We start from the raw sequence: 27295 nt of genomic DNA on the forward strand, positions 1-27295 counted from the left end.
ACATCCAAACTGGCTAGGCTCCCACAAAGCCAGAACATGAAGTAGGATCAAAACCCAGTGGCATTGTCCTTGGCTTCTCAGCAGCCCTCATTGTCCGCCATATTCAGAGAGTCCGGTTTTATCCCATGGTTTTTCAGTCGTAGTCCAGCTGGCCTTGGTGAGCTCACAATAGATCAGCCCCACTGTCTCCTTGGGTGGGTGCACCCCTCGTGGTCCTGACTTCTTTGCTCATATTTTCCCTCCTTCTGCTCCTCCTTGGGACATTGGGAGCTCAGTCCAAGGTTAGACTTTTTGAGTTAAGAACTCAGAAAAGAGCCAGGGGTGGTGGCGCACACCTTTAATCCCAGCACAGGCAGAGGCAGGCAGATCTCTATGAGTTCAAGGCCAGCCTGGAGCGAGTTCCAGGTCAGGTTCCAAAGCTACACAGAGAAAACCCATCTAGGAAAACGGAAGACGGGGGAGGGTACATGACCTCATTAAGGAGATAATTATTCCTCCCACCTCCTTAGCTGTTTCCTGACCAGATAACTGACAGGGCCAATTGCTTTAACCTTCTGGAAAAGTCAGTAGTACGCAGTGTTTGAGGCAGTTTAGAATGTAGCATCTACACCCAGGGCTCAAAGTAGATTTAGATCCTCTTCTTTTGTAAGTTTTATTTATTTACTATCTGTATGTGTGTTTAGCTGGCATGTGTGTCTGCACTGCATTTGCTCCTGGTGCTCCAGCAGATAAGAGAGCGATGGATCCCCTAGACCTGGAGCTACAGGCAGGTGTGAGCTGCCGTGTGGGTGCTGGGAAATGAACCCAGAGCCCCTGCACGAGCAACAAGTGCTTTTAACTGCTAACCCATCTCTCTAGCTCCTGTTCTTTCCTTAAAATGTTATTTCATTAATTGTTGATGTTCAGTTGATTGCTCTGTGACAGGGTTTCCCTGTGTAGACCTGACTGGCCTCCTTCTCACAGGGTTGGCCTGCCTCAGTTTCCGGCCTCCTGAGTGCTGGAATTAAAGGCTTGTGCCAAGGTGCCCAACTCCATTATTTCCGTAACTTATATATCTTTGTTTTGTATTTTTGTTGTTGTTGTTGTTTTTCAAGACAGGGTTTCTCTGTGTAACAGCCATAGCTGTCCTGGAACTTGCTCTCTAGACCACAGAGATCCACCTGCCCCTGCCTCCCAAGTGCTGGGATTAAAGGCGTGTACCACCATTGCCCAGCTCCTACTACTTCTTCATAATGATATCTGAACTTTATATGAAGGGTCCTTGTGAAGCTTCCCATCACAAAGACGTGGGGGTCTCTTCTCAGTGGCCTCCACCCCTGCGTATGCCTGTCTAGCAACCTAACAGAGGAGCGCGGTGAAAGCTAGATCATGTCCCATGGGCAGAGACCGAGAACTTGGGTCCCGTCTCCTGGGAATCTGTTGCAGGACCCCGATCCTCAACCCTGCCTCTTTGCTCTTGCTCCCAGGTCGTCCACACTGGCGAGAAGCCCTACTGCTGTTTGGTCTGCGAGCTCCGCTTCTCCTCTCGCTCCAGCCTGGGCCGCCACCTCAAGCGGCAGCACCGGGGCGTCCTTCCGTCTCCCCTGCAGCCGAGCCCAGGCCTGCCTCCCCTGAACTCCCCCTGCTCAGTGTGTTGCAACGTGGGTCCCTGTACGGTCTGTGGAGGTGGAGGGGCTGGCGGAGGAGAGGGCTTGGAGGGAGCAGGAGCAACCAGCTGGGGACTAGCAGAGGCCGCAGCTGCCGCAGCTGCCTCGCTGCCCCCGTTTGCGTGTGGCGCCTGTGCCCGTCGCTTTGACCACGGCCGGGAGCTAGCTGCCCACTGGGCCGCGCACACTGATGTGAAGCCATTCAAGTGCCCACGCTGCGAGCGCGACTTCAACGCGCCCGCGCTGCTGGAACGCCATAAGCTTACTCATGACCTGCAGGGGAGCAATGCACCCCCAACGCAGGTCTGGTCCTCGGGTGGGGGTCCAGAGGTGGCAGGAGATGGCGATGCAGTGGAGGTAGGGGATGCCCCGCCGACCTGGGACGCCGGGCTACTTCTAAGCCCCACCGGGGCAGGCATCCCCAAGCTGGAGGCACTGCTCCCTGAGGGTGAGGGTGCAGAGAATGCTCGGGCTCCGGCTGCAGCAGCCGAGGCGTCCTCGGAAGACACACTGTACCAGTGCGACTGCGGGACCTTCTTTGCGTCTGCCCCAGCCTTGGCCAGTCACCTAGAAGCCCACTCAGGCCCAGCCACCTATGGCTGCGGCCACTGCGGGGCATTGTATGCAGCGCTGGCTGCTCTGGAGGAGCATCGGCGTGCCAGCCACGGTGAGGGCAGTGGGGAGGTGGCCCCTGATGGCGAGGGCGAGCAGGCGACTGGAGGGCCGGGGCCTGGCTCCTCCAGCCGTGGCAAGAAAATCTTTGGCTGTTCAGAATGCGAGAAGTTGTTCCGTTCGCCTCGCGACCTGGAACGGCATGTTCTGGTCCACACAGGGGAGAAGCCGTTCCCGTGCCTAGAGTGTGGCAAGTTCTTCCGCCACGAGTGCTACCTCAAGCGCCACCGACTGCTGCATGGCACAGAGCGGCCCTTTCCCTGCCACATCTGTGGCAAGGGCTTCATCACACTCAGCAATCTCTCTAGGCACCTGAAGCTGCACAGGGGCATGGACTGAATAGCCAGGCCACCCCGACCTCTACAAGTCCAGAGCCAGATCATAATAAGATGAGGCCCTTGCCTGGAAAAATGGTGCCACCCAGAACCCACACAGGACCACAGTGAAGCATCCTTCAGCAAAGGGGTCCAAGGACATAATTGTTAGGGACTGATATTTACAGAGAGACTCTTGACTTTGAGACCCCTGGAATGTGGGCATGCTCAGATCAACTGGCCTCCGCCACTGAGACCTGAGAATGAAAAACGGGTCTCCACTAACACCTCTCAGCAGTTCACATGTGGGTACCCTCACGGTACCCATCCTGAGAGCCATCATTCCCAACGACCTTTATCTGGGGGATGGGGCAACATCTTGGAATCTTCAGGATCCCTCCCCTCCAGATGACACCCACCAGCCACTCACTGGTAGCCCCAGAAAATGAATATAGCCAGAATCTGCCTTTCCCCATTTTGCTTCCTATGCTGAAAGAGGACCAGGGTAGATGCCCCCACCTTCAGTTAACCTCCTCAGATTAGGTCTCCCTTCCTGCAGAATGGTCTGACCCTACTCATTGTCCCCCATCCTGAACACTAGCTTAGACTGGCCCAAAGTCTCCCTGCCCTGTAGGTTGGATTGACCCAGATACACATACTCCTGTGCACTTGCAATGGGCTGGTGCAGGCTGTGGCCTGACTCCACTCTCCTTAGAGTAATAGGGCAGACATTTCCTATTTCCTAGAGCACAGTCCTCTGTCCAAGGTCGTCCCAATCCTGTGACCTGGTGGAGGTGGTAGACATTGGGGTTTCCCTCCCCCTCAGCTGTAGTACCTGTCAGTCTTTCCATCACTACCACCTTGTCTCTGTGTTCTAACCCCAAGAAGAAAGGGGGACTTGGCTAGGGGTTTCTCTCCCGTGAGCCTCAACCTCACCCCCTGGTCTCCCCAGTGTCTCTGGGACTCCAATAAACCTCATTTTGTCCATCACTGCTGTCTTGTTTGCTGACTCTGAGACTCAGGGAGGTAGGGCTCTCTCCCTCTTGGACTTAGACTATGTGCCCTAGGACCTAAGGAGATGGTGCAACAGTTAAAATGCATGCTGTTGGGACCAGAGTTCAGTTCTTAGCGCCCACATCGCCGCTCCTAACCACTTGTAACTGAGCTCCAGAGACTCCAGTGTCCTCTTGTGGCCTCCTTGAGCATTGCACTCACATGCACAAACCCACATACGTGTGCACCTCCTTTCTTTTAACCTTTAGAAGAGAACAGGTTCACTAGATACCGGTCTTTGAGGAGCAGAGTCAAGGGTCACTGCCCCTTCCTGTGGGTTTTTGAGCAGTTAATGGTTGGTAGGGTTGGGGGAGGGTGTAATGACTCCCAAGCTCCCACCCCTCCCCTGAGCATAGGCAGTTAAAGACGGGCAGAGTGGGGGAACGACACTTTCCTCCTGCAAGTGCCCAGATCCTCAAACCCTCGCAAGAGGATTTGGGCACTCCAATCCTTTTTAAGCCCTTCAGATGAGAAACGGTTTACAACTCACCTAAGCAGCCCATCTGGAAATCAAGAAACACCCCCACAGGACACATCCCTTGGAAACCAAGACATATCTTGAAGAGGTTCCAGGCCTTAGACTCTGTTTTCTGCATGGCCATACTAAGCGGTCTAAACTCTAAATCATACATTGAACAAAGCAGAAAATACTGGCCCTTCTTGAGCTTACTATATTCTACAGTGTGGGAAGAGAAAATGGTGATTTCATGTGGTAGTGAACACCTTTGCAGCAGGAAGGAAGAACGCTGAGAACGTGGTGGCAGCTGCTTCAGGCGCAGGCCTGTTACTTAGGAAGTTAAAGTCCAGTGCCAGCCAGGATGACTTAGAACCCGCCTCCGCAGTAAAAGATTGTGCTGGGGAGATAGGTCAGTTGATAAAATACTTAACTCAGCATCATGAGGGCCTGAATTTAATCTCCAGAACTCACACAAAACTTCCAGGCATGATGAAGCTAGATAAACAGAACTAGGATCCCTGGGGTTACTGCTCAGTCAGTCTAGCTTTATCCATGGGGTGCAGCCCCACAAGAGATCCGATCTGAAAGGTCGTGGACTCATTGGCACGGATCACACCCGAGGTTGTCCTCTGGCTTTCACAAACACACGTGATACTCCCATACATAAATGTACACTCTGTGCACACACACACATTAACGATTTGGGAGAAAAGATTGAAAAGAGCTTGGAATGAAGTTCAAAGGTAGAATGCCTAGAATCCCCCGTGAGGGGCTGGGGTGTGGCTCAATGGTAGAGCACTTGTCTAGTATCATGTGCAACATCCTAAATTCAGTCCCAGTGCGCTCTCTTCTCTCTCTCTCTCTCTCTCTCTCTCTCTCTCTCTCTCTCTCTCTCTCTCTCTCTCTCTCTCTTTCTCTCTCTGTCTATCTCTCTCTCTCTCTCTCACACACACAGTGACTAGCAAGAGCTCACCATCTTAGATAGGATGGCCCCAAGGACTTCTCTGCAGAGGCAGCATTAGCTTGGTCATTGAAGGGGGACTTGCTGGGGGTACCTAGATAGGAACAGGAGAAGAATGAGTTCAAGAAGGGAGGGAGGGAGGAGTGCCTCTCACATTCTCAATGGCATCCCTGCACAAGTGCTCCTTCTGTGCTAGACAATATAAAGCCTGCGAGAACACTACAGTGAATGAAACAGACCATCACAGCCATCCTAGACTTTATCTGTTTACTTACATTTATTTTTGAGACAGGGTCTCACTATGTAGCCTTGGTTGGCCTGGAACTCACCTTGTAGACCAGACTGGTTTTGAATTCATAAGAATACACCTGCCTCGGCCATCCAGATGCTGGGATTAAACACACAGGGCCTGGATAAGCCACAGAACCAGCACTGTCTTCCACTCGCCTCGCTCCATTCCTTCACCATCCCACAGCCAGAGGGCAGGAAAATGGCACACATCGTCTGCACTTAAAGTCTTGTCTTGCATCTTTGCACTGTCCACGGTCACAGCCAAATGCCCAGCTTGAGCCACCTAGCTCTAAAGTACTCGTTTCTTCTTGACTCCCTCCTATTGCCCCACACTAGATTATAAAGCCTACAATGGCTGGGCACGTTGGCACATGTCGCCTGTCCTAGTAAGCATTTCTATTGTTGTGATATCATGACTACAGCAACTCTTTAACTCTTTTTTCTTTTTCTTTCTTTTAATTAAATTAATTAATTAACTTATTTACTAGTTTTTCGAGAAAGGATTTCTTTTTTTTAAAGATTTATTTATTATGTATACAACATTCTGCCTTGATGTATGCCCGCACGCCAGAGGAGGATACCAGATTTCAGTACAGATGGTTGTGAGCCACCATGTGGTTGCTGGGAATTGAACTCAGGACCTCTGGAAGAGCAGCCAGTGCTTATTAACCTCTGAGCCATCTCTCCAGCCCCGAGAAAGGATTTCTTGCTGTAGCTTTGGAGCCTGTCCTGTAATTTGCTCTGTAGACCAGGCTGGCCTCGAACTCATAGAGATCTGTCTGCCTCTGCCTCCCGAGTGCTGAGATTAAAGGCATGCGCCACCACCGCCCAGCTTGACCACAGCAACTCTTATAAGGAAAACAGTTAATTGGGGTGGTTTACATTTTCAGAGGTTTAGTCCACTGTCACCGTGGTGTGACATGACAGCAAGCAGGCAGACATGGTGCTGGAGAAGGGACTGAGAGGCCCACACCTTGACCCACAGGCAACCGGAAGTGGTCTGTCTCATTGGGTGTGGTTTGAGCATATATGAGACCTCAGAGCCTGCCTTTCTCCAGAGTGACACACTTCCTCCAACAGGCCATACCTCTTCATAGCGCCACTCCCTATGGGGCCATCTTTTTAACCACCACACCCTCTCACAGGCTCCCAAACATTTAAAAAAATTGTGTGTGTGTGTGTGTGTGTGTGTGTGTGTGTGTGTGGTGCTGGAGAGATGGTTCAAAGGTTAAAAGTACATAAGGACCCAAGTTCAGTTCCCAGCACCCACATCAAGCAGCTCACAGTCTCCTGTAATTCCAGTTCAGGGCACCAGAACTCTGGTGCACATGTAAAATTAAAGCGGATTCTGTGTGACAGGGTATCATGTACCCCATGCTAGCCTCAAACTGGGGCTATACAGTGGATAATCCTGACTCCATTCTACCACCACCCCCGACATGCCGAGATGACAGGCATATGCCACACACCTGGTGGAGACCAATTCTGCAAAACCCAGATTAGAAAGGTTGAATGTAGGAGGAGACTCCACGGTTGCCGATAGCAAACAGTGTCCCATGTCTTCATCTGGGGCCATTCATTCATTTATTCACCAAGGTGGGTGTGCTGAGTGTACTTGTTACTGTGGATGTGTGGGCCTGTGTGTAAGGCTGCCTGTGGAGACCAGAGGTCACCGTAGGTGTCTTCCTCAACCACTCTTCATTTTACTTCAGTTTTTATTAGTGTCTGTGTGCTTGTGTGCGCGTGCTTGTATGTGCATGTTTGTGCTCTTGTGTGTGTGCATATGTGTGTGCATGCTTGTATGTGCATGTTTGTGCTCTTGTGTGTGTGCACGTGCTTGTATGTGCATGTTTGTGCTCTTGTGTGTGTGCATGTGCTTGTATGTACATGTTTGTGCTCTTGTGTGTGTGCATATGTGTGTGCGTGCTTGTATGTGCATGTTTGTGCTCTTGTGTGTGTGTGCTTGTATGTGCATGTTTGTGCTCTTGTGTGTGCATATGTGTGTGTGTGCATGTGTGTGCATGTGCCATGGCATGGGCAACTTTCAGAAGTTCTTTCTCTCCTACCATGTGGGTCCCAAGGGTCAAGCACGAGTCATCGGGCTAGCAGCTAGCCCTTTTACCCTGAGCCATCTCACCAGCACTGCACCTTCTTAATCGAGACAGTCCCTCTCTGCATCTGAAGCATGTCTTTGGCTAATGAACCATTGATATCTGCCTGTCTTCGCTCCCTACATAATCTTGCTGCACTAGCCTGCTTCTATAGGTGCCGGAGATGCGAACTCAAGTTCTCATGCTTGCAAGCAGGTACCTTACCTGATGAACCCTTTCCTCAGTCCTGGCTGTTTGTTTGTTTTGTTTCTGTTTTACAGTGCTGAAACAGAACCAGGGCCCTGCGAAAGGCACACGTTCCACCATCTGGCTTGTCCTTTGAAAACAAATTTGCTCAATCATTCATTCACATTATGGGCTTTTTATCTCTGTGTCTTCATCACAAAGAAGAGTTGGGAGAGAGAGTTGGGGGGACAATTGACAATTTGAAAAAGTCCCATCCCGTGGGAGCAAAGTCATTCCTCAGAGATGCTCAGCCTTAGAGGTATTCTCAATGTTGGGGCCAGAGAGATGGTTCAGCAGGTAAAGGCACCTGCTGCCCGGCCTGACCACCTGAGTTCACTGGGGCCCACACTGTGAAAAGAAAGCAAGGACTCTCACAAGTTGCCCTCTGATCTCCATGGGTGCACCATGGTAGATGCCTGCTACCCAATGAATGAGTAAAAATGTGAAAGTCAAGAGGTATTTTCTAGGGGCTGGAGAGATATCTGGCTTAGTGGTTAAGAGCACTGGCTGCTCTTGCAGAGGACCAGAGTTCAAGTCCCAGCACCCACATGGCAGCTAGCAACCATCTATAACTTCAGTTCCAGGGGATCTGACACCCTCTTCTTGTCTCCATGGGAAACAGGCACACATGTGGTGCACACACATCTATGCAGGCAAAACACTTATATGCATTAAATAAATAAGTTTTATATTTTATATAATATATACAATACATATGTACAGACATGCATGCATACATACACAGTATTCTCCACTCAGCAGTGGAGGTCCAAAAGCAAGACTTACTCTTTCTGAGTAATATAAATTTGGTGGTACATGCTATCCCAAGTCTATAGTATCAGTATTTGGGAGGCAGAGGCAGGAGTATCCAGGATAGCCCAGGCTAAGTGAGGACCTGTGTCAAAAACAGAACCAAAAAGTCCATGTTGGAGAAACAAGGCCTGACCCTCTGGAGACAGACACTACCCCCTGAAGACAAGACAGGCCCTGAGAGAAGGAGGCCAAGGGCAATGAGCACGTGGAAAGGTACCAGGGTTGTCACAGAGACAGAAACTTCCACTCACCTCACCTCCACCACAATCCTTGCAATTCAGCAGAAGCAGTGATGGAAAAGATTGATCCAGTTCTTGAGTGGTAGCATAGACTCGTAATGCCAGCCAGCACTGGGGAAGCTGAGGCAGGAGGATCCTTGTGAGTTCCAGGCAAGCCTGGGCGATAAAGCAATCCCCTATTTAAAAAACAAAACGAGGGGCTGGAGAGATGGCTCAGAGTTAAGAGCACTGGCTGATCTTTCAGAGGCCATGAGTTCCATTCCCAGCAACCACATGGTGGCTCACAACCATCTCTAGTGGGATCTGATGCCACCTTCTGGCTTTAAGGTGTACAAGCAGTTATAACTCATGCATGAAATAAATAAATCTAAAAAATAAAAAAAATAAATAAAAACAAAACAAAGGCAGACAGTGATGGCATGGGCCTTTAATCACAGCACTCGGGAGGCAGAGGCAGGCAGATATCTGTGAATTTGGGGCCAGCCTGGTCTACAAAGCAAGTTCCAGGGCAGCCGAGGATACACAGAGAAAACTTGTCTCAGAAAGCAAAACAAAACAAAACAACAGCAACAAAGAAACACATGCTATTTCCAAGCACATCCATGCCCGGAGCTTGTCACCAAACCTGCCTCAGTGTGTCCCAAGTTTATAGCTGTGCTGGAGGAGGGAGAGGTGGTCTTCTGCCTTTCCAAATCATCAGTTCCTATACGGATGCTGGGAATGGCCAAGACGCTCCTTCCCCTTCTGACTCTTCAGCGCCCCACACCTCACCATTCTGGTGCCCAAGTCATAGTCCTCATTCTTCTGAAAGGGTCTCAGGTTGGACTACTTCGGATCCACCTGCCTCCACCTCCCAAGTGCTGGGTTTGGGACGCCGAGACTGCTTTGTGCAAGCTAGAATGGCACTCTACCAGTGCAGCAACATCACCTGCTCCTTTCATCCCTGTTATCTGCCTACAAATGGGTTGTACTGAGAGCAGTCCAGTATCCAGAAGGCGCTGGCCATCCCGAGTGATTCACAAATAGTCTACTGTTTGTTTGCAGTCAGTACAATATTGAAAAATGGGCCAGTTTGGCCTGACGGCTCAGCAGGTAAAGGCACTTGCTGCCAAGTCCGATGACTTGAGTTCAATCCTTGGGGCTTGGTAGAAGGGGAACTGATTCCTGCAAACAGTCCTCTGGCTTCCACATGCACACCTTAGCACACGCGCATCCCCCCCCCATAATCAATACATAAATGTAACAAAACCATCATCATCGTTATTGTCTTTTAGAGACAGGGTTTCTCTGTGTCCTAGCTGTCCTGGAACTCACTCTGTAGACCAGGCTAGTCTCAAACTCATATAGATCCACCTCTCTCTGCCAAGTGCTGGCATTAAAGATGTGAGCCATCATGCCCCGCCCAACAAAAAAATTTTATTTTCGAGACAGGGTTTCTCTGTGTTATAATCCTGATTGTCCTGAAACTAGCTCTTGTAGTTAGTTTCTTTGAACTCACAGAAATCTGCCTATCTCCCGAGTGCTGGGATTAAAGGCATACACCACCATTGCCCAGCTTATTTTTTTTTTAGGATTTATTTACTTATTGTGTATACAACATTTTGCCTCCATGTATGCCTGCATGTCATAAGAGGGCACCAGATCTCATTACAGATGGTCGCGAGCCACTATGTGGTTGCTGGAAATTGAACTCAGGACCTCTGGAAGAGCAGCTAGTGCTCTTAACCTCTGAGCCATCTCTCCAGCTTAGAGACTAAGAGCTTTAACTGCTCTTCCAGAAGATGCAAATTCAATTTCCAGCACCAAGATTTCCAGGGAGATCTGACACTCTCTTCTGGCTTCCTTGCGCACTGCACAAATGTGCACATACATTCCAACTCACACATAAGTAAAAGTAAAATATTTAATAGTAATAATAATAATTCCTTTTAAAAGAAAGAAAATAGGGAATCATTTTATTTTTTAAAAGGTTTATTTATTTATTACATATAGTGTTTTGTCTGCATGTCTGCCTGCAGGCCAGAAGAGGGCACCAGATCTCATTACAGATGGTTGTGAGCCACCAACCACCAAATGGTTACTGGGAATTGAACTCAGGACCTCTGGAAGAATAGCCAGTGCTCTTAACTTCTGAGCCATCTCTCCTGCCCTAGAGGACCATCTTAGATACCACACACCAGCCATACTTCTCAAGCAATGTCTGAAGCAAGGAAAACCTCACAGAAGTAAGTCCAAAGGAAGGACAGACATCCCAGGCAGAGTAAAGAGGGTGGGTAGTGTCTCTCAAAGGAAGCAGGAGGCCTGAAATTAAGTGAGAGAATGTTGAGCCTGGTTGTGCTTGCCTTTATAATCCCAGCATTCTGGCCACTGAGAAGGAGAATCACAAGTTTTGAGGCCAACCTGAGCTATATAGCTACGCTTAGCTCTCCCCCACCCCCACCGGTCTCCTCCATTAGGCGAGGGGCAACAGACCTTTATAGGGGTACATGGGGTTTGAGGGCTAAAGGGGGAAAGGCTGTTTTTTAAATTTCTGAGCATGAAGAGGAACCTCCGGAGGTGTTCGGCTCAAAAACGAGGTGTGGCTGAACCAGCAAGACCTCTAGCAAATAAAAATGCTTGCTGCCAAGATCGATCCGATCTCCATCTCCAGAACCCTCAGGTTGTCCTCTGATGTCCGCCAGCAGGCACACACTTTTTTGTTTGTTTGTTTGTTTAAGTGAGGAGTTGTAATTTGTGGGGCTGGAGTCCAAGCTGGAAGCAGAGGACCCAGTGAGAAACGTAGTGTCCCTCAATCGGTGCCTCCCCGAGTAAGGGGCCCTTCCCAGGCTGGGTCCCAGTGCCCAGCCACCTCTCACCTGGACCAGAGCGGTGCTACCACCTCACCCTCTCCCCCCCCCCCCCCCCCCCCCCCCCCCCCCCCCCCCCCCCCCCCCCCCCCCCCCCCCTTTGTCTCCCGCGTCAGGCCTGCCTCCACGCGGTCTCACGGTCCCACAGGAATGTCTCTGAAATGCTAATCCGATCATATGACTCTCCTGCTCAAAACTTTCTCAATGGCTCCTCAGTGCTCTCCAAATAATTCCAAATCCAGCGGGGACCGGGAGCCCGCCACAGTCCTTGCATCAGGTTTAGGTTTCTCTCTGACAGCTCTGGCCGCGTGGATGGCCACTCCAGACCCCACCCCAAGTAACAAGCCCCTTGTTCTCTTCTGTTTGAAATTCTTCCTGTTTACCCACTTGTTGCTTTTCTTTTCTTTTTTTTACCTAAATCCTTCTCATTGTTGCTGTTTGCTCATTTGTTTGTTTGAGACTAGGGCTGGAGCAGTCAAGTCTGACCTTGACCTCCTTACACCGTCACTTCACGGAATCTCCATTGCGCAGTCTCACAGTCTCCACAGGCTAAGTTTGGGACTGCAGGCCTGACCCACCTTGTCTTTCTTTCTTTCTTTCTTTCTTTCTTTCTTTCTTTCTTTCTTTCTTTCTTTCATCATCTTCTTTCTTTTTCTCCTCCTCCTTCCTATCTCTCTCCCCCCAAAATATTTTTATTTTATGTGTTATGCCTACCTTTATGCTTGTGCTCCCCGCCCCATGCATGCTTGGTGCTGCAGAAGTCAGAAGCGGGTGCTAGGTCCCCTTGGAACTGGAGAGTTATAGAGGGACTGTAAGCTGCTGTGTGGGTGCTGAGAACACAGTCCAGGTCCTCAGCAAGAGCAGCAGGTACTTTTAGCCACTGGGCCATCTTGCCAATCCCAAAGCCATTGATACAAGCAAACACAGAGACTTATTACAGACAGCTCTTGGGGTGTTCTTCGTATGATCACTTGGAGAAGCTCCTCATTTCCACACAGTAAGATTCTTTCTCTCGTTTTTCCCCCAAGACATACAATATATCACAGGGTCATGATTTTATTTCTCAGATATTTTACTGAGATTTTCAGCCATCTGTAGTGATGTTCAAGACTGCGGTAGGAGGCCTGGTGGTGATGGCACACACCTTTAATCCCAGCACTCAGGAGGCAGAGGCAGGTGGATCTCTGTGAGTTCGAGGCCAGCCTGGTCTACAAGAGCTAGTTCCAGGACAGTCTCCAAACTAACACAGAGAAACCCTGTCTCAAAAACCCAAAAGCAAACCAAAACAAAACAAAATTGCAGTAGGGGTCTAAAGAGATGGCTCAGTCAGTACAGGCACCTGTACCCAAGCCTGACAACCCGAGTCAGATCCCAGTACCCACATCATAGAAGAGAACTGACCCTTGAAAGCTGCCCTCTGACCTCCACACATGCACCATTGTGTGTGCACCCCCACACATAAATAATAAATGTATTAAAATGAACTGCATCTGATTCTATCTATTTGTAAGCGTGTATGTGTGTCTGTGCACATACTCTCAGAAGACAGGAGAGAGCATTGGAGCTGAAGTTACAGGGGATTGCATGGCCCTTGACTTGGGTGCTGGGCACCAAAGCTCTGGTCTTTTGGAACAGCAACAAACACTCTTAACCACTGAGTCATATTCTCAGCTCCATACACGTGTGTGTGTGTGTGTGTGTGCGCGCGCACAGGTGTGGAGGTCAGAAGCCAACCCACGGGAATCAATTCTCTCTTTCCATTCTGTGGGTTCTTGACAACCAACTCAGGTCACCAGTCATAAGGCAGGTACCTTTACACGAGCCATCTTGCCTGCCTCAAATATCTACATATAAATTAAAACCCAAACAAAAATGTAGCAATGAACTTGGCACAAAAATAATATTGCATATTTCTGGTCTCCGAAGGGTAAATTCCTGGAATTGCTAGGTTGTTAAAGTTCTCCAAACTTCTACTCACCTCAGAGGTGTACAAAAGGAACTGTTTACCCACACTCTTGCCAACAATGTTTGGCATGAATTTAACCCTAAAAAAAAAATTAGCACTGTAACACAGGGAGATTCCTGCAACGGGCCTTTTCCCTATCACGTAACTTTGAGAGCTGTGGCTATGTTGGTCCCATCTAACAGGCTGAGGCATTGAACCTCCAGGTTCAGTGAAACACGATTGCCAAGAAAGACTAGAGGAATGACATTCACTCCCATTGAAAGACACTTTCCCGAATCAGAGCGCTTCCCTGTCACGCCCCTGGTGACTGATTCTGATCTGTCACCTTGCATCAGACTATGAATTTTTACTCTATCGATCCAGCACCAAGGACAGAGTCAGCCCACAGTAGGTGCTCTGATAAAACTCGTCGGGTTGCGCTCCAGGGGCTTACCATAAAAGGGGAAACTGAGGCTCAGAGAAGAGAGAATTGGTTGCCCAGGCAACCAAGGGAAAGCGGGAGTCAGGCTCCATTATAGAGTGCGGGTACACTCTCAAGCTTGTATCTCTTCACTGCTTCGTTCATCTCCATCTATGCCTCCTCCAACCTTCCTTCAGACCCAGAAGCCCAGCACAGTGCCTGGCACCGGCAGGGCTTGATAAACGCCTGTTTGTTGAAAGAATGAATGAATATGTGTTATCTGTTGGGAAATGGAGGAGGGGTGGTAAGCTGGATCCACAGTCCCAGGCTTGCAGCCCCTTCTTCCCTCGGAGGGTCTAAAAGACAGGCCTTCAGCCCCTTCCCCTCCCGGGTTTCAGGAGTCGCATCGCCCTCCCTCTCTGCCCCCCAAGGTCCCTGGTCCTCCGCTTCCGGCTTTTCAGCCAGTCTTTCCTCTTCTAGCCTCGGATCAAACACCGGGTTTCCGGGGGGAAGGCTTAGGCTGTAACACCGAGCCCAGCCTCCTCCTCCACCCCCCACCACGCTCAGCCTCCTCCCTCCCCGCCACCACCGTTCGCGATCGCCCGGCAGCAGGGAAGGAAGAAAGGAGCGCAGGAGGCGGAGGTAAGACCGGCGCCCAGAGACTGGGGCAAGTGCCGGGCCCTGGGGGAGCAATCCCCAAGGCCTCGACCCGCCGCCCCAGTTCTGCAGATCATACCTTCCCGGAACAGATAGCCCCTCTTGGACCTAGGGCCCCCGACAGTCTGCAGGCTCCACGCCCTCCCCGGACACCACGCCCGGCCAGGGGACTGGCCACAGCCATCTCTTCCCGGGAGATTTTCTGCAGACCACCTCCCAGCCCTCTCCTCTCCCTTGTCTTGTGAGTCAGGTCCCCCTGCTCAGCTCCTTCCTTCACCCAGAATCAGGGGCTGCGTCTAAGTCTAGTTTGCCTAACCTGTTCTGTCTGAAACCCGGGACTCCTAGCCTTCAGTCTGCCTGCCTGAGACCCAGGGATCCAGGACTCAGCACTCCTTCAAGCCCAGGAGTGCAGACCCCAGCCTCCTCCCTCAGACCCAGGAGTGCAGACCCCAACCCTCCTCCCTCAGACCCAGGAGCTTAAAGCTTTGCTACTCCCTGGTCCCTCCCAGCCCCTGACTTCTGGGAATACACTCAATTTCCAGGTCCCCTGGACTGAATCCCACCCCACTTTGGCCCCAAGGGTGGACTGGTTCCCAATCCCACTGAGAATATTCAAGCCCCCGGGCCCTGGAGCAAAAGCAGTTGGCTGACGTTGTCTCCCTGTGTCTCCTGTGTATTGTTCTGTCTTGTCTGTCCCCACCTCTGATCTCTATGATCTCTCTCTGTCTCCATCTCCCACCCTTCCATTTCTCCTGGACTTTGTCGCTCTTTCCTACTTCTTCACAACTCTCTCCTCTCCTTTATTGTCTCCGCCCCCTCCTGCCTCGCCTGCCCCCTCGCCCTGCTTCCCCTGCCTCCCACCCCTTTTCTCTTCTGGACCGAGGATCTACCCTCCTCTATCTCTCCTCTTCTCTTCACCACGCCCCACATCCTTCATCTCTTCTCCCCGCCCCTGCCTCTTCCACTTTCCCCCTACAGGCATGGATCCACAGCCCCCTCCACCTGCCCAAGGCAGTCCACCTCACCGTGGCCGAGGCCGAGGCCGAGGCCGTGGCCGTGGTCGAGGCCGTGGTCGTGGCAGAGGGGGTACTGGAGCCCCTCGGGCACCTCTGCCCTGCCCCACCTGTGGTCGTCTCTTCCGCTTCCCTTACTACCTGTCTCGACACCGGCTGAGCCACTCGGGCCTCCGGCCCCACGCCTGCCCCCTGTGCCCCAAGGCTTTCCGCAGGCCTGCCCACCTCTCCCGCCACCTTCGTGGCCATGGGCCCCAGCCTCCACTGCGCTGCGCTGCTTGTCCACGCACCTTCCCGGAGCCGGCCCAGCTCAGGCGCCACCTGGCCCAGGAGCACGCAGGTGGCGAGGTGGATCTGTCCACGCAGAGGGCAGTGAAGGAGGAGCCCGAGTCCAGTTGGGTTCCACAGGACGAGGGCGTGGAGCAGCCCTCCGCAGCGGTGGCCGGGGTTGCGGAGGAGGCGGCAACAATGTGGCCCGAGACGTGGCCCGCCGGGGACCCGGCCCCTATGGCTGCCCCCACGAATACCGATCCTCGGGAATCAGAGGCAGAGGAGGCCGAGGCCGGGGCAGCGGAGCTAAGGGCAGAGTTGGCACTGGCCGCAGGGCGACAGGAGGAGAAACAGGTCCTCCTTCAGGCCGACTGGACGCTGCTGTGTCTCCGCTGTCGCGAAGCCTTCGCCACGAAAGGGGAGCTCAAAGCGCACCCATGTTTGCGCCCAGAGGGCGAGCAGGAGGGCGAAGGGGGACCCCCGCCCCGCCCCAAGCGACACCAGTGTTCCATTTGCCTCAAGGCTTTCGCCAGGCCCTGGTCCCTGTCGCGCCACCGGCTAGTCCACTCCACCGATCGGCCTTTTGTGTGTCCAGACTGCGGCCTGGCTTTCCGCCTGGCCTCCTACCTCCGTCAGCATCGCCGCGTCCACGGCCCTCTCAGCCTGCTGGCCCCACTGCCTGAGACCGGCAAGAAGGACGACAAGTCCTCAGGTGGACGGAACTCAGGGAAAGGGCCTGAGGGGGGCGAAACGGCCGAATGTGGGGGTGCATCGGAAGGGGGTGAAGGAGGGCAGAATGGAGGAGATGCCACCCCAGCCCGGCCCCCGGCGGGGGAGCCACGCTTCTGGTGTCCCGAGTGTGGCAAAGGTTTTCGACGCCGGGCACACCTGCGCCAACACGGGGTCACCCACTCTGGGGCACGCCCTTTCCAGTGCGTGCGCTGCCAGCGGGAGTTCAAGCGACTGGCAGACCTGGCCCGCCACGCGCAAGTCCACGCTGGGGGTCCCGCCCCACATCCGTGCCCTCGATGCCCACGACGCTTCTCCCGCGCCTATAGCCTACTGCGCCACCAGCGCTGCCACCGCGCAGAGCTGGAACGGGCGGAGCTGGAGAGGGTCGCTGCACTGCAGGCGCTCCAGTCCCAGGCCACACAGTCGCCCCAAACTCCACCGCTTAAGCAGGAGGCAGAAGGGCTCCCTTTGTCCATCGCTCACATCAAGGAAGAGCCGCCCTCACCTGGTACCCCACCTCAGTCCCCGCCGGCTCCCCCTGTCTTTCTCAGCGCCTCCTGTTTTGACAGCCAAGACCATTCAGCCTTCGAGATGGAGGATGAGGAGGTGGACAGCAAGGCCCACCTACAGGGATTGGGGGGCTTGGCCTCCTGACCTTCACATCCACCCTCCGCCCCTCCAGTTGACCTCCGGGTTTGCAGTAAGGAAGACGGAAATTGAAAGAGAGATACCTCCTCTGCCTACCCCTGAGCCCTGGGTCATTCACCTTCCCTTTTACCTACCCCTAGACCCCGATGCTGGTTAGGAAACACTCACCCCAACACGTGTCTTAAGTAAAGGTAGGACAAGGCGGAGGGCACTTGGCCAGAAGGATAGAGACTGGTGGGTTGGCCTCAGCCTGCCCGTTCCCCCACTACAAACACTGGACACCATCGCCTATTTTGAACTGCCAGATCCTGGGGGTTCCCAGTGAGAAAGGTCTGCCCCCTTTCCTCTGTCTTTGTGAATAAATGTGAGTTCGTGCAACCCACGAGTGAGGCTGTCTGTGGAGGTGGGGGTTGGGTGAGTCAGGATTTGCCCACACTTGGGTTCAGAACAAGGGTGATCACACATCGCCTCCCAGGAGGGTTTTGATAGTGAAGAAGCAAGAAGTCCATGGACCCTGGATTGGGAAGAAAGCTGAGTGCTGAGACAGAATGCCCTCAGGAATCCGGTGTGCAGTTCCGTAAATCAGCATGGTATGCGCTGTTTTCCCGTCTTCAGGGCATGTTCTAGGCACAGAATTACTCAAAGTTCCTGTTACAGTCACGAAGGTGCCAATAGTCTCTCCATTTTCCTGAGGAAACCCAAGAGCCAGATATGATCTAAGTTGGGTGCAATCCTGGAGTTTTGAGGGTGGAGGTAGTCAAAACAAGCCTGCGACTTAGCCAAGGTCACACTACAACAAGAGGCACAGCCAGATGTGGCCCTGGACACTGTGGCTCCGTAGCCCACGCTCTTAGCTCTTATCCAGTGGTTCATTCATATCTTCTTTCTTCATTCATGCTGGAGTGTCTCACGGAACCCCTACATTGTGCAGGGTGTTGTCCCGGGTGCTCTTTATTCTTCTGTTAATGAAACACACAGCCCTTTCTCAATGTCTGATTTCCATTCTAGTGGGAGGACAGGGACACAGAGATGAGATAGTTGAGTACTTGTAAAGCATCTTAGGGGTCAGTGGGGTGACTCAGTGGGTAAAGGCCCTGGCAGCTGAGCCTGAGGACCCAAATGATGGGAGGATGGACCTGACTCCTACAGGTTGTCTTCTGACCTCTACACGCTAACCATGGTGTGTGCATGCACATACACACACACTCACAAAATGAATGTAAAAATCACCTTATTAGATGGAGAGAGATGATACAGGACCAGGACAGCACAGACCCATAGACGGATCAAGCAAGTCACAGCAGTCACTGGGGATGCATCTTAGAAGGAAAGCAGAGCTGTACAAAGGTTCTGGGGTACAGATGTGGCTGACGAGGTAGAGCAAGGAGACCAACTTGGCTACAGAGGGGAAAATGTGAAGAGACCGGGGTGGAGGCTGAAGAGATGGATCAGCAGTTGAGAGAACTTGTGGATTTTACAACGGACCCTAGTTCAGTTCCCAGTGCCCACACGGCAGCTCACAACCACCCATAACTCCAGTTCCAGGGGATACAGTGACTTCTTCTGACCTCCACAGGCACCAGATACATGTGGTACACATACATACACGCAGGCAAAACACATAGATATAAATAAATCTAAAAACCAAAGGAGTGGGAGGAAGGGAAGGCAGGAGGCGAGATCTGGGAGGTGATGAGAGGATTAATATGGACACTTGCAAATCTTTTAACTGACGTGAAATAGAAGGTTGTGGAATGCTTCATGCAGAAGCCAGAAGGCTATGGCTTTCTTCTTTCTGTTTACCATAGTTTTGTGAAAAAAAAATTAAACAAATAGAAAACTGAAAGAATGTATGTTAGTATCCTGGAGTCCAAAATTAGTATTTTTCCATGCTTGCCTCTGAGTAAATCAATCCATTGTTCCATCTATTCATCATATCTATCCGTAACTATCCACATCATCATGCAGTCATTTTTCCACCCATATGTTCATTATCCACCAGTCATCACCTATTCTTCAGTTACCCACTCATTCAGACATCTCTTGGTTGCCCATTGACACCTGTGTGTCACCCAGCCAGCAGTCCAGCCATCATCCATCATCCATCCATAATCTACCCGTCATTCACTCATCCGTCAATCTATCATCTGTCTTACCTCTCCATTTGGGATGGCTATTCTTTTCTTTTCTTCTTTTGTTTTTGTTTTTCGAGTTTGAGACAGGGTTTCTCTGTGTAATAGCCCTAGCTGTCTGGGAACTTGCTCTTATAGACCAGGCTGGCTTTGAACTCACAGTGATCCGCTTGCCCCTGCCTCCCAAGTGCTGGGATTAAAGGTGTGCGCTACCACCACCCAGCTGTGATGGCTATTCTTGCATTGATCATCTATCCATCCGACATCCTTTATTCATGCTTCCGTCATCATCTATTGACATCATCCATCCACCACTCATCTCTCCGTTTGTGATGGCTGGTCTTGCATTCATCATGCATCCATCCCCTCACCATCTTCATCCCTCCGCCATTTATTGACATCCATCTATTACCCATTCATTTTCCCTAAACCCATTATCTAGTCATGGTTCCCCCATCTGTTATCCGTCTATCCATCCATTCCTTTCCCATCCCTTTGCATCTATCCATCATCCCTCATCTGTCTAACATCATCCACCCACCATACTTTTTAAAACTGTATTTTAGAGCAATTTGAAATTGTGGTCATTTGAGTCAGAATGGTCCCCCTAACTCATCTATTTAAATACTTGGCCCCCGGTCAGTGGAACTGTTTGGGAAGAATCAGGAGATGTGACCTTGTTGAAGGAGTTGTGTCACTGGGAGTGGACTTTGAAGTCTCAAAAACCCACGCCATTCTCGGTGTAGATTAAGTTGTAGGCTCTTGATTGACTCCTGCTCCCACACCATGCCTGCCTTGCTGCCGTGCTCCCCTCCATGATGGTCACGGACTCCAACTCTCTGAAACTGTAAGCCCCAAGTCAACGCTTTCTTCTATAAGTTGCCTTGATCATGGTGTCATATCTTTTCAATGTTTTACATTTATTTATTTACATATAGTGTGTGTGTGTGTGAGAGTGAGTGACTGTGTGTGTGCAAGCATGCCCAAGTATATGGGCATGTGTGCCTCAGCATGGTGTGGAGGTCAGAGGACAACTTACAGCGGTTAATTTTCTCTTTCACCCTTGGGAGTCTCTGAGGTTGACCTCAGATCGCCAGGCTTGGCTGCAAGTGTCTTTATGACTGAGCCATTTTACTGTCCCAAACTCTACTCCTTTAGACCTAGAGCCCAGACCAGCATCCTACTGCTGAGGGACATCTCCAGCCCTCTGCTGCTGGATTCTAAACCAAAACTCTGCCATTGAGCTATATCCCCACCTCTCACTTTAAAACAATATTTACCTTATTTTTATTGTGTGTATATGTGGCTGTGTGTGAGCATGTGAATGTGGTTACCCAAGGGGGCCAGGAGAGGGTGCTGAATCCCCTGAAACTGGAGTGACAGGTGGCTGCGCCCCCTCTTTGTCTTTCTGTCTCTGTTTCCAGTTTTATCTCCATCTCTGTTTCTCTCTTTACCACCCAATTTTTGTATCTCTTTCTCCTTCCCCTCCCCTCTCTTTCTCTTCTCTGTCTCTCTTTCCTGTCTCCTTATCTCTTAACTCCCATTTTCTGCAAGAGCAACAAGTGTTCTTAACCACTAAGACATCTCTATAGACTCTTTTCATTATTTATTTTGAGACAGAATCTCTAACTTGCCCAGACTGGCCTTGAACTTTGGACCAAGTCTTCCCCACAAGGCCTAGCCTATACTCTTTATTTTGCTTTCTTTGATGACAAAGTCTCACATAACCAAGGATCGCCTTGAATTCCTCAACCTCAGCCTCTGCTCCCAATCTGAGATTACAGGTACACGCCTCCTCACCGGGATTTTGTTTTGTTTTTGTACTGTTGTCTTTCAGTCAAGGTCTTCCCATGTAGCCCAAGTTGGTCTCCAATTCCATCCTCCTACTTCAGCCACTTGAATACTAGGCTCATACTCAGCACCAACCATGGTGGCCTAGCTTCTGGTCTCCTTTAACAAATCACTAAACAAGTGCATGCTGAGAAGAAAGGAGTGGCAAGTGAGTTCCTGGCAGAGAGGACGTTTATAGAACAATCCTTTGTCTCTTGGTAGAAGGAAGTGTTGTCCCTCCGTCCCATGTCCTGGTTTAGTTAGTCATTCGATCGTTTCTGTGCATCAAGCTGCCTTGAGGGCACGTTTTATAGGTTGAGAGATGTGTTTTATAGGTAGGGCGATTTGTTATAGATTGAATAACGTCGGTTCGGCTCCACGTTATTTATTTCGTTGGAGCTTACCTGTTGTGATGCGGGTGCACACAGGAAGATAGACCGCAGTGATCCAGACCCGCACACTTCTCTCCAGGGAAGCAGAGGCTGCAGGAAGAGTAACTTGCCAGGGCCCTAGGCGCAAGAGCTGTGCCTCTTCCCGACTGGCTCTGGAATGCGACTGGGCAGCGCCCCCAGCCTCCCCAAGCCTTATCTGCCACCGCCCACATGGTGCCAGGCAGGGAACCGACTGGGCAAAAATCTGCCGGCACCCTCGGCTCCCACCCGGCACTGTACGGAGGAGAAGGGAAATCAGGGTGGAAGCAGGAGGGGACGTGAGGAGGAGAAGTGGGCACAAACTAGGTGAGAGAGAGACAAAGAGAGAGACAGATATGGAGGAAGAGAGAGAAAGTGAGAGGCAGGCAGGCAGACAGACAGACAGAGACACAGAGAGATGGAGAGATGAGGAGAAAGCTGGGAAGAGATAGAGGTGGAGAGAGGGATAGAGACACAGAGAGACACACACACACAGGAGGATGGGGAAATATGAAGGAGACAGTACAGTGGGAGAGGAAAGAGAGGTGGACACGATGTGTCCAGGTTGTTAGCTCTAAGCCGGCAGACCCAGCTGCTTTCCTGGGTCACTGCCATGCAAGCTTCCAGGGACAGGGACCTCACCTTGCCTGTCTCCCTGCTTCCGTCCATTTCTGGTACAGCCCAGCTCTCACCTCTCCTAGGTTTGATGGGCAGTTCTCTGCCTGGAGCGGTCCTACCGTTCCCTCAGGCCTCCCTGTAAATGCTAAATGCTCTCACTCCCACCTAAGATCACCCCTGCCCTCTGTTGTTGCCCCATGTGACAGAAATGTAAGCTGATCCCCAGGATCTCTGAATTAATTTATTCCATCTGATGCTATCCCAGGTGCAGTGGGAGGGGGACCTGGCAGGCGACACTAACCAGCTTCCCTGAAGCCCAGGGAGATGGCTGTCAGGCCTGGCCTGGTCAGATGAATTCCTAGAAGGAACCAGGCTCTTCCTGAGGCCAGAGGATGATTTCACCCGTGGGAGGCTCTTTGCTGTTGACCTTGAAGGTGCACATACTATGCCACATAGCAAGGAATTCAGATGGCCTCTGGAACCGAAAGCAGTTCCATCCCATAGCCAGTGAGGTACCAGGACACTAAAACCTCAGTCCTAGGGCCACACGGAATTGAGTACCATCTCAGTCTGAATGCACTTGGAGCAGGACCCAGCCCAGCCCAATTTGGAAGCTTACAGATGTCCCGGATTCTTGACCCACAGAAAGAGCAAGCTCCCTCTTGGGTGCTTCGGGGTAGAGCCTAGAAAATGAATAGTCTTCTGAGCAAACATGCTAGACCCACCCACTCCGTGCATCTTTCTCATCTCCCTGTTGCTGTCTCTCCCCGCCAGTGTTTCTGCTTCTTTGTCTCTGCCTCTCTCTCTCTCTGCCCTCTCCCCACGTCTCTATTTGCATCTATCGGTCTTTGTCTCTCTCCCTGTTTCTCTGTGTCTCTCCCTATCTCTCTCTTTCTGACTTTGTCTCTCTATCACTCTATCACCATCTCTCCATGCCTCTCTCTCTGTCTCTACATCACATACCATTATCTCCACCACGTCCTGTTAGGGGTTCGATGTCATCCACATAACTTATTGCCAGCATTATTAAGTTGTCACCTTACCAAGGTATAAGTAGAAATTCTTTCTCTTTAATTCCAGTCTGTCCACTTGTTCCTTTTCTAAAGCCGTTGTGACAAAGCATAAATGGGGCTCAAAACTACAGAGATTAAACATTGCACTGTTGGGCTGGAGAAATTGCTCAGAGGTTAAGAGAGCTGGCTGCTCTTCCAGAGGTTCTGAGTTCAATTCCCAGCAACCATACAGTGGCTCGCAACCATTTATAATGAGATCTGGTGCCCTCTTCTGGCCTGCAGACATATATGCAGACAGAACACGGTATACATAACAAATCTTTAAAAAAAAATCATTGCACTGTCCAGGAGGGTATAGACGTCTGAGCTCACGACTCAGACCGTTGAACCCACACAAGGTCTTTTCCATTGCCTTTCCATGGAAACCTTCAGGGTCCCTTCAGCCCCTGCCTTCATGGACACACAGCATCTGTACCTTTTTGTCTACATGTAACTGTCAGGACAGTTGTCCTTTTGATGAAGGATCCATCATAGTTTTGTTTCCTGCTGTTGTGGTGAAACACCCTGAGTAAACCAGCCTCATGGAGGGAAGTTTGGCTCACAATTCCTGATTACAGTCCATCATTGCAGGGCAGGCCAGGGAGCAAAAACTTGAAGCAACTGATCACAGTATATCCACGGTCAAGAGCCGAGCAGTGAATGAATGCTAGTGCGCTTGTATTCACCTCCCTCTCTCTGCTCCTATACAATCCTGTATCCCCTAACCAGGCGATGGAACCACCCACAGTGGGCAGGTCTTCTCACCTCAATGAACGCAATCAAGACAATCTATGCCAGGTGGTGGCTGCGCATGCCTTTAATCCCAGCACTCGGGGAGGGGGGGGAGCAGAGGTAGGCAGGTCTACAGAGTAAGTTCCAGGTCAGGTTCCAAAGCTACAGAGAAACCCTGTCTCGAAAAACAAAACAAAACAAAACAAAAAGATAATCTTTCACAGAAATGCCCACAGGCCCACTTCGTTCCCCAGAAGATCCTAGACTGTGTCAAACTGACCGAATGAAACAGGATTCCACTCTGGTGGGATGGAAGTCCATTCAACACTGGAGTTCCCTCCACAGGTAAAAGAGAAGGGTACTGCAGGTCCCATTTGTAAATAACATCATGTTCTGAGATGCTAAGAATTAGGACTTCAGTGCTTTTCTTCTTTTCTCTCAGTGTGTGTGTGTGTGTGTGTGTGTGTGTGTGTGTGTGTGTGTGGGAGAGAGAGAGAGAGAGAGAGAGAGAGGTGTACTCATGTGTGCTTGGAAACCGGAGGACAACCTCAATTGTCATTGCTCAGGTGTCAACCACCTTTTTTTCTTTTTTGAGACAATGTCTCTTGTTGGCCTTGAGCTCATCTACAGTTGAGGATGATCTCAACTCTGAATCCTACTGCCTCCACCTCCCAAGAGCTGGGATTATAGCTATGCCTCACCACGCCTACAAGATGCCATGGAGACGGGCTCCAGGTGGGCCTTCAGCTCCTGGTCGTCCAGCTTCTTCCTCCTTCCTGGGATGACAGGTGGGTGTCACCAAACCCAGCCGTAGGTGTGTCTTTACAGGAAATGATTCAGGCCACCGTGTCCCTCCATCCACGTGGACCATCTGCTACTGTGCCAGCTAGTGTGTCTGGAAGGCCTGTGAGATGGTTCTGAGGGTAAAGCCACGTGCCACCAATCCTGATGATATGAGTTTGACCCCCAGGATCCAGACAGTAGAAGGAGAGAACAAACTCCTGCCAGCCGTCCTCTGACTTCCACCCACAGGCTGTGGCAGGCACAAATAATGGTTTTAAAAGACTGTGTCTGGAACAGAGTGGGTATAGTTATCTGAATGGCTAGTTCTCTGGGCTTCATCCTCACCTGCTGAGTGGAATCAAAGTCACTCTCCCTCCTGTGTTCTCCCCGTTGGTTCCACTGGTCCTCTCTGGGCCCTGGAGACCACGTGTGGTTCACTGTGTCCTCCCCCCGTCTCTCTGGGCCCTGGAGACCACGTGTGGTTCACTGGTCCTCCCCACTTCTCTCTGGGCCCTGGAGACCCCGTGTGGTTCACTGGTCCTCCCCACTTCTCTGTGGGCCCTGGGGACCACGTGTGGTTCACCGTGTCTCAGCATCAGACACATAGTAAATAGAAGCAAATGAGCAATGTGAGGGCTGTATACTAGCCTATGCCTCACTTTATAGAAGAGGTAAGTGGGGCTCATACAGACCAGGGGATGGCTGGACATAGTGATAAACACCTGTAAATCTCAGTACTATGAAGGCAGAAGCAAGAGGACTGGGAGTTAAAGGCCAACGTGGCTGTATAGTGAGAACCTGTCTCAAAAGAGCAAACCCAAGAGCAGAGCTCAGTGGTAGAGCCCCTGCCTAGAATCCCCCAGTGAGGGGCTGGAGGTGTTGCTTAGTGGTTAGAGCACTTGCCTAGCATGTGGAAGTCCTTGGGTTCTACCTTCAGTGTTGCGAAAATACATACATATATACAATCTTTAATTTTTTTTAAAAAAAAGAAAATCACAGGTCAAAAAAGATGAAATTGATCACCACTGAAAATAATTTTTTTTACCAATTTTATTTATTTATTGTATGTAGGTGTGTGTGTCATGGTACAGGTAGAGGTCAGAGAACAACTTGCAAGAGTCATTTTTCTTCTTCCATCATGTGGGACCTGGGGTTTGAACTCGGGTCAACTTGATGGCAAGCACCTTGACCACTGAACCATCTTGCTAGTCCTGAAGATAATATTTTTATATACAGGAGGGGGTTAAAACTTTGAAATAAAGCCAGGTGGTGGTGGCACACACCTTTAATCCCAGCACTCATGAGGCAGTGGCCGGTGGATCTCTGTGTGTTCAAGGCCAGCCTGGTCTACAGAGTGAGTTCCAGGACAGGCTCCAAAAACTACACAGAGAAACCCTGCTTTGAAAAACCATAAACAAAGAAAGAAAGAGGAGAGAGAGAGAGAGAGAGAGAGAGAGAGAGAGAGAGAGAGAGAGAGAGAGAGAGAGAAAATAAAGCTGTCGGGGTAAGCGCCACAGTTAGAATTCTGTCCACTCAATAAAGCTGGAATCTGTAAGGTATTTTCTGGATTAATTCTGCATGTAGCAGGGCCCAAGTCACTGTGGTACCACCCCTGGGCAAGTGATCCTGGGCTGTGTAAGAAAGCAGGCTGAGCAAGCTGGTAGATGACGCACTTCCATGGCTTCTGCTTCAGGCCTTCCCTCCAAACTCCTGCCTTGAGTTTCTACATTGGCTTCATCCAGTGGACTGTGACTTGGGACATGTAAGCCAAATAAACACTTTCCTCCCCAAGCTGGTTTGGCCATGGTCTTTATCACAGAAGTAGAAAGTAAACCAGGCGAATGGCTGAGCTGTAAATGCGCTCCTGGAGCAGTCTGGAGCAGTCCTGGAGAGCTGAGTTCAAGCTGTGGGACCCACATGGTGGAGGAGAGAACTGACCCCCTCAGCCTTACACATGCTGCCTCCTCACACACACACACAATAAAAAAAAAAGAATCAAAATCAATTAGTGAAAGACTAAATATTTAATATGGTCGGTGGCTTCCCACAGGCCCTTTTCATTAGAATCTGTCACTAGGTGTGAACTCAGCCAATAACCATTGCTACAGTCACATCTAGAATGTTCTCAGACACAAAAGAAGTACTAAATCTCTTCTCTCTCTCTCTCTCTCTCTCTCTCTCTCTCTCTCTCTCTCACACACACACACACACACACACACACACACACACACACACACACCCTCAGCAGTGAGGGATTTGCTTCTTGTCTGTTTTTTGTTATTGTTGACTGGTTTTGGATTTGTTATGGAGCTGAAGATGGCCTTGAACTCCTCCTAATCCTCCTCCTTCACTTCCCAAGTGCTGGGATTGCAAGTGAGCATCTCTGTGTCTAGTTTTTTTTTTTTTAAGATTTACTTCTTTTAT

General features: G+C 50.7%; 3 protein-coding genes across 7 annotated transcripts in view; 2 read left to right on the plus strand and 1 right to left on the minus strand.

Annotated features, from left to right (window-relative positions):
- The window catches only part of Fiz1 (FLT3 interacting zinc finger 1), a 10050-nt gene extending 4995 nt beyond the window's left edge, over positions 1–5055 (plus strand). For all 5 annotated transcript variants that reach the window (XM_050130713.1, XM_050130715.1, XM_050130714.1 and 2 more), the window contains exon 3: positions 1467–5055. In XM_050130713.1, the coding sequence (XP_049986670.1) occupies positions 1467–2657 (1191 nt within the window). In that variant the 3' untranslated portion in view covers positions 2658–5055. The remainder of the gene's footprint in view (positions 1–1466) is intronic.
- Positions 1–7806, minus strand: part of Znf524 (zinc finger protein 524) — a 16627-nt gene extending 8821 nt beyond the window's left edge. Inside the window, exons 1-2 of the mRNA XM_050130718.1 lie at positions 7710–7806; positions 5116–5197 (exon numbers count right to left, since the gene is read on the minus strand). The gene's annotated coding sequence lies outside the window, so the exon portion shown is untranslated. The remainder of the gene's footprint in view (positions 1–5115; positions 5198–7709) is intronic.
- A 6691-nt stretch (positions 7807–14497) lies between these two features.
- On the plus strand, positions 14498–17692 carry Znf579 (zinc finger protein 579). The gene is made up of 2 exons (XM_050130767.1): positions 14498–14636; positions 15630–17692. Exon 2 carries the CDS (start codon positions 15632–15634, stop codon positions 17318–17320), a length of 1689 nt encoding a protein of 562 aa, XP_049986724.1. The 5' UTR covers positions 14498–14636; positions 15630–15631; the 3' UTR covers positions 17321–17692.
- Positions 17693–27295: the final 9603 nt, after the last annotated feature.

This window comes from Alexandromys fortis, unplaced genomic scaffold (genome assembly GCF_014885135.2).
Source record: "Alexandromys fortis isolate MF-2015 unplaced genomic scaffold, M_Fortis_MF-2015_v1.1 scaffold_344, whole genome shotgun sequence".
NCBI lineage: Eukaryota > Metazoa > Chordata > Mammalia > Rodentia > Cricetidae > Alexandromys > Alexandromys fortis.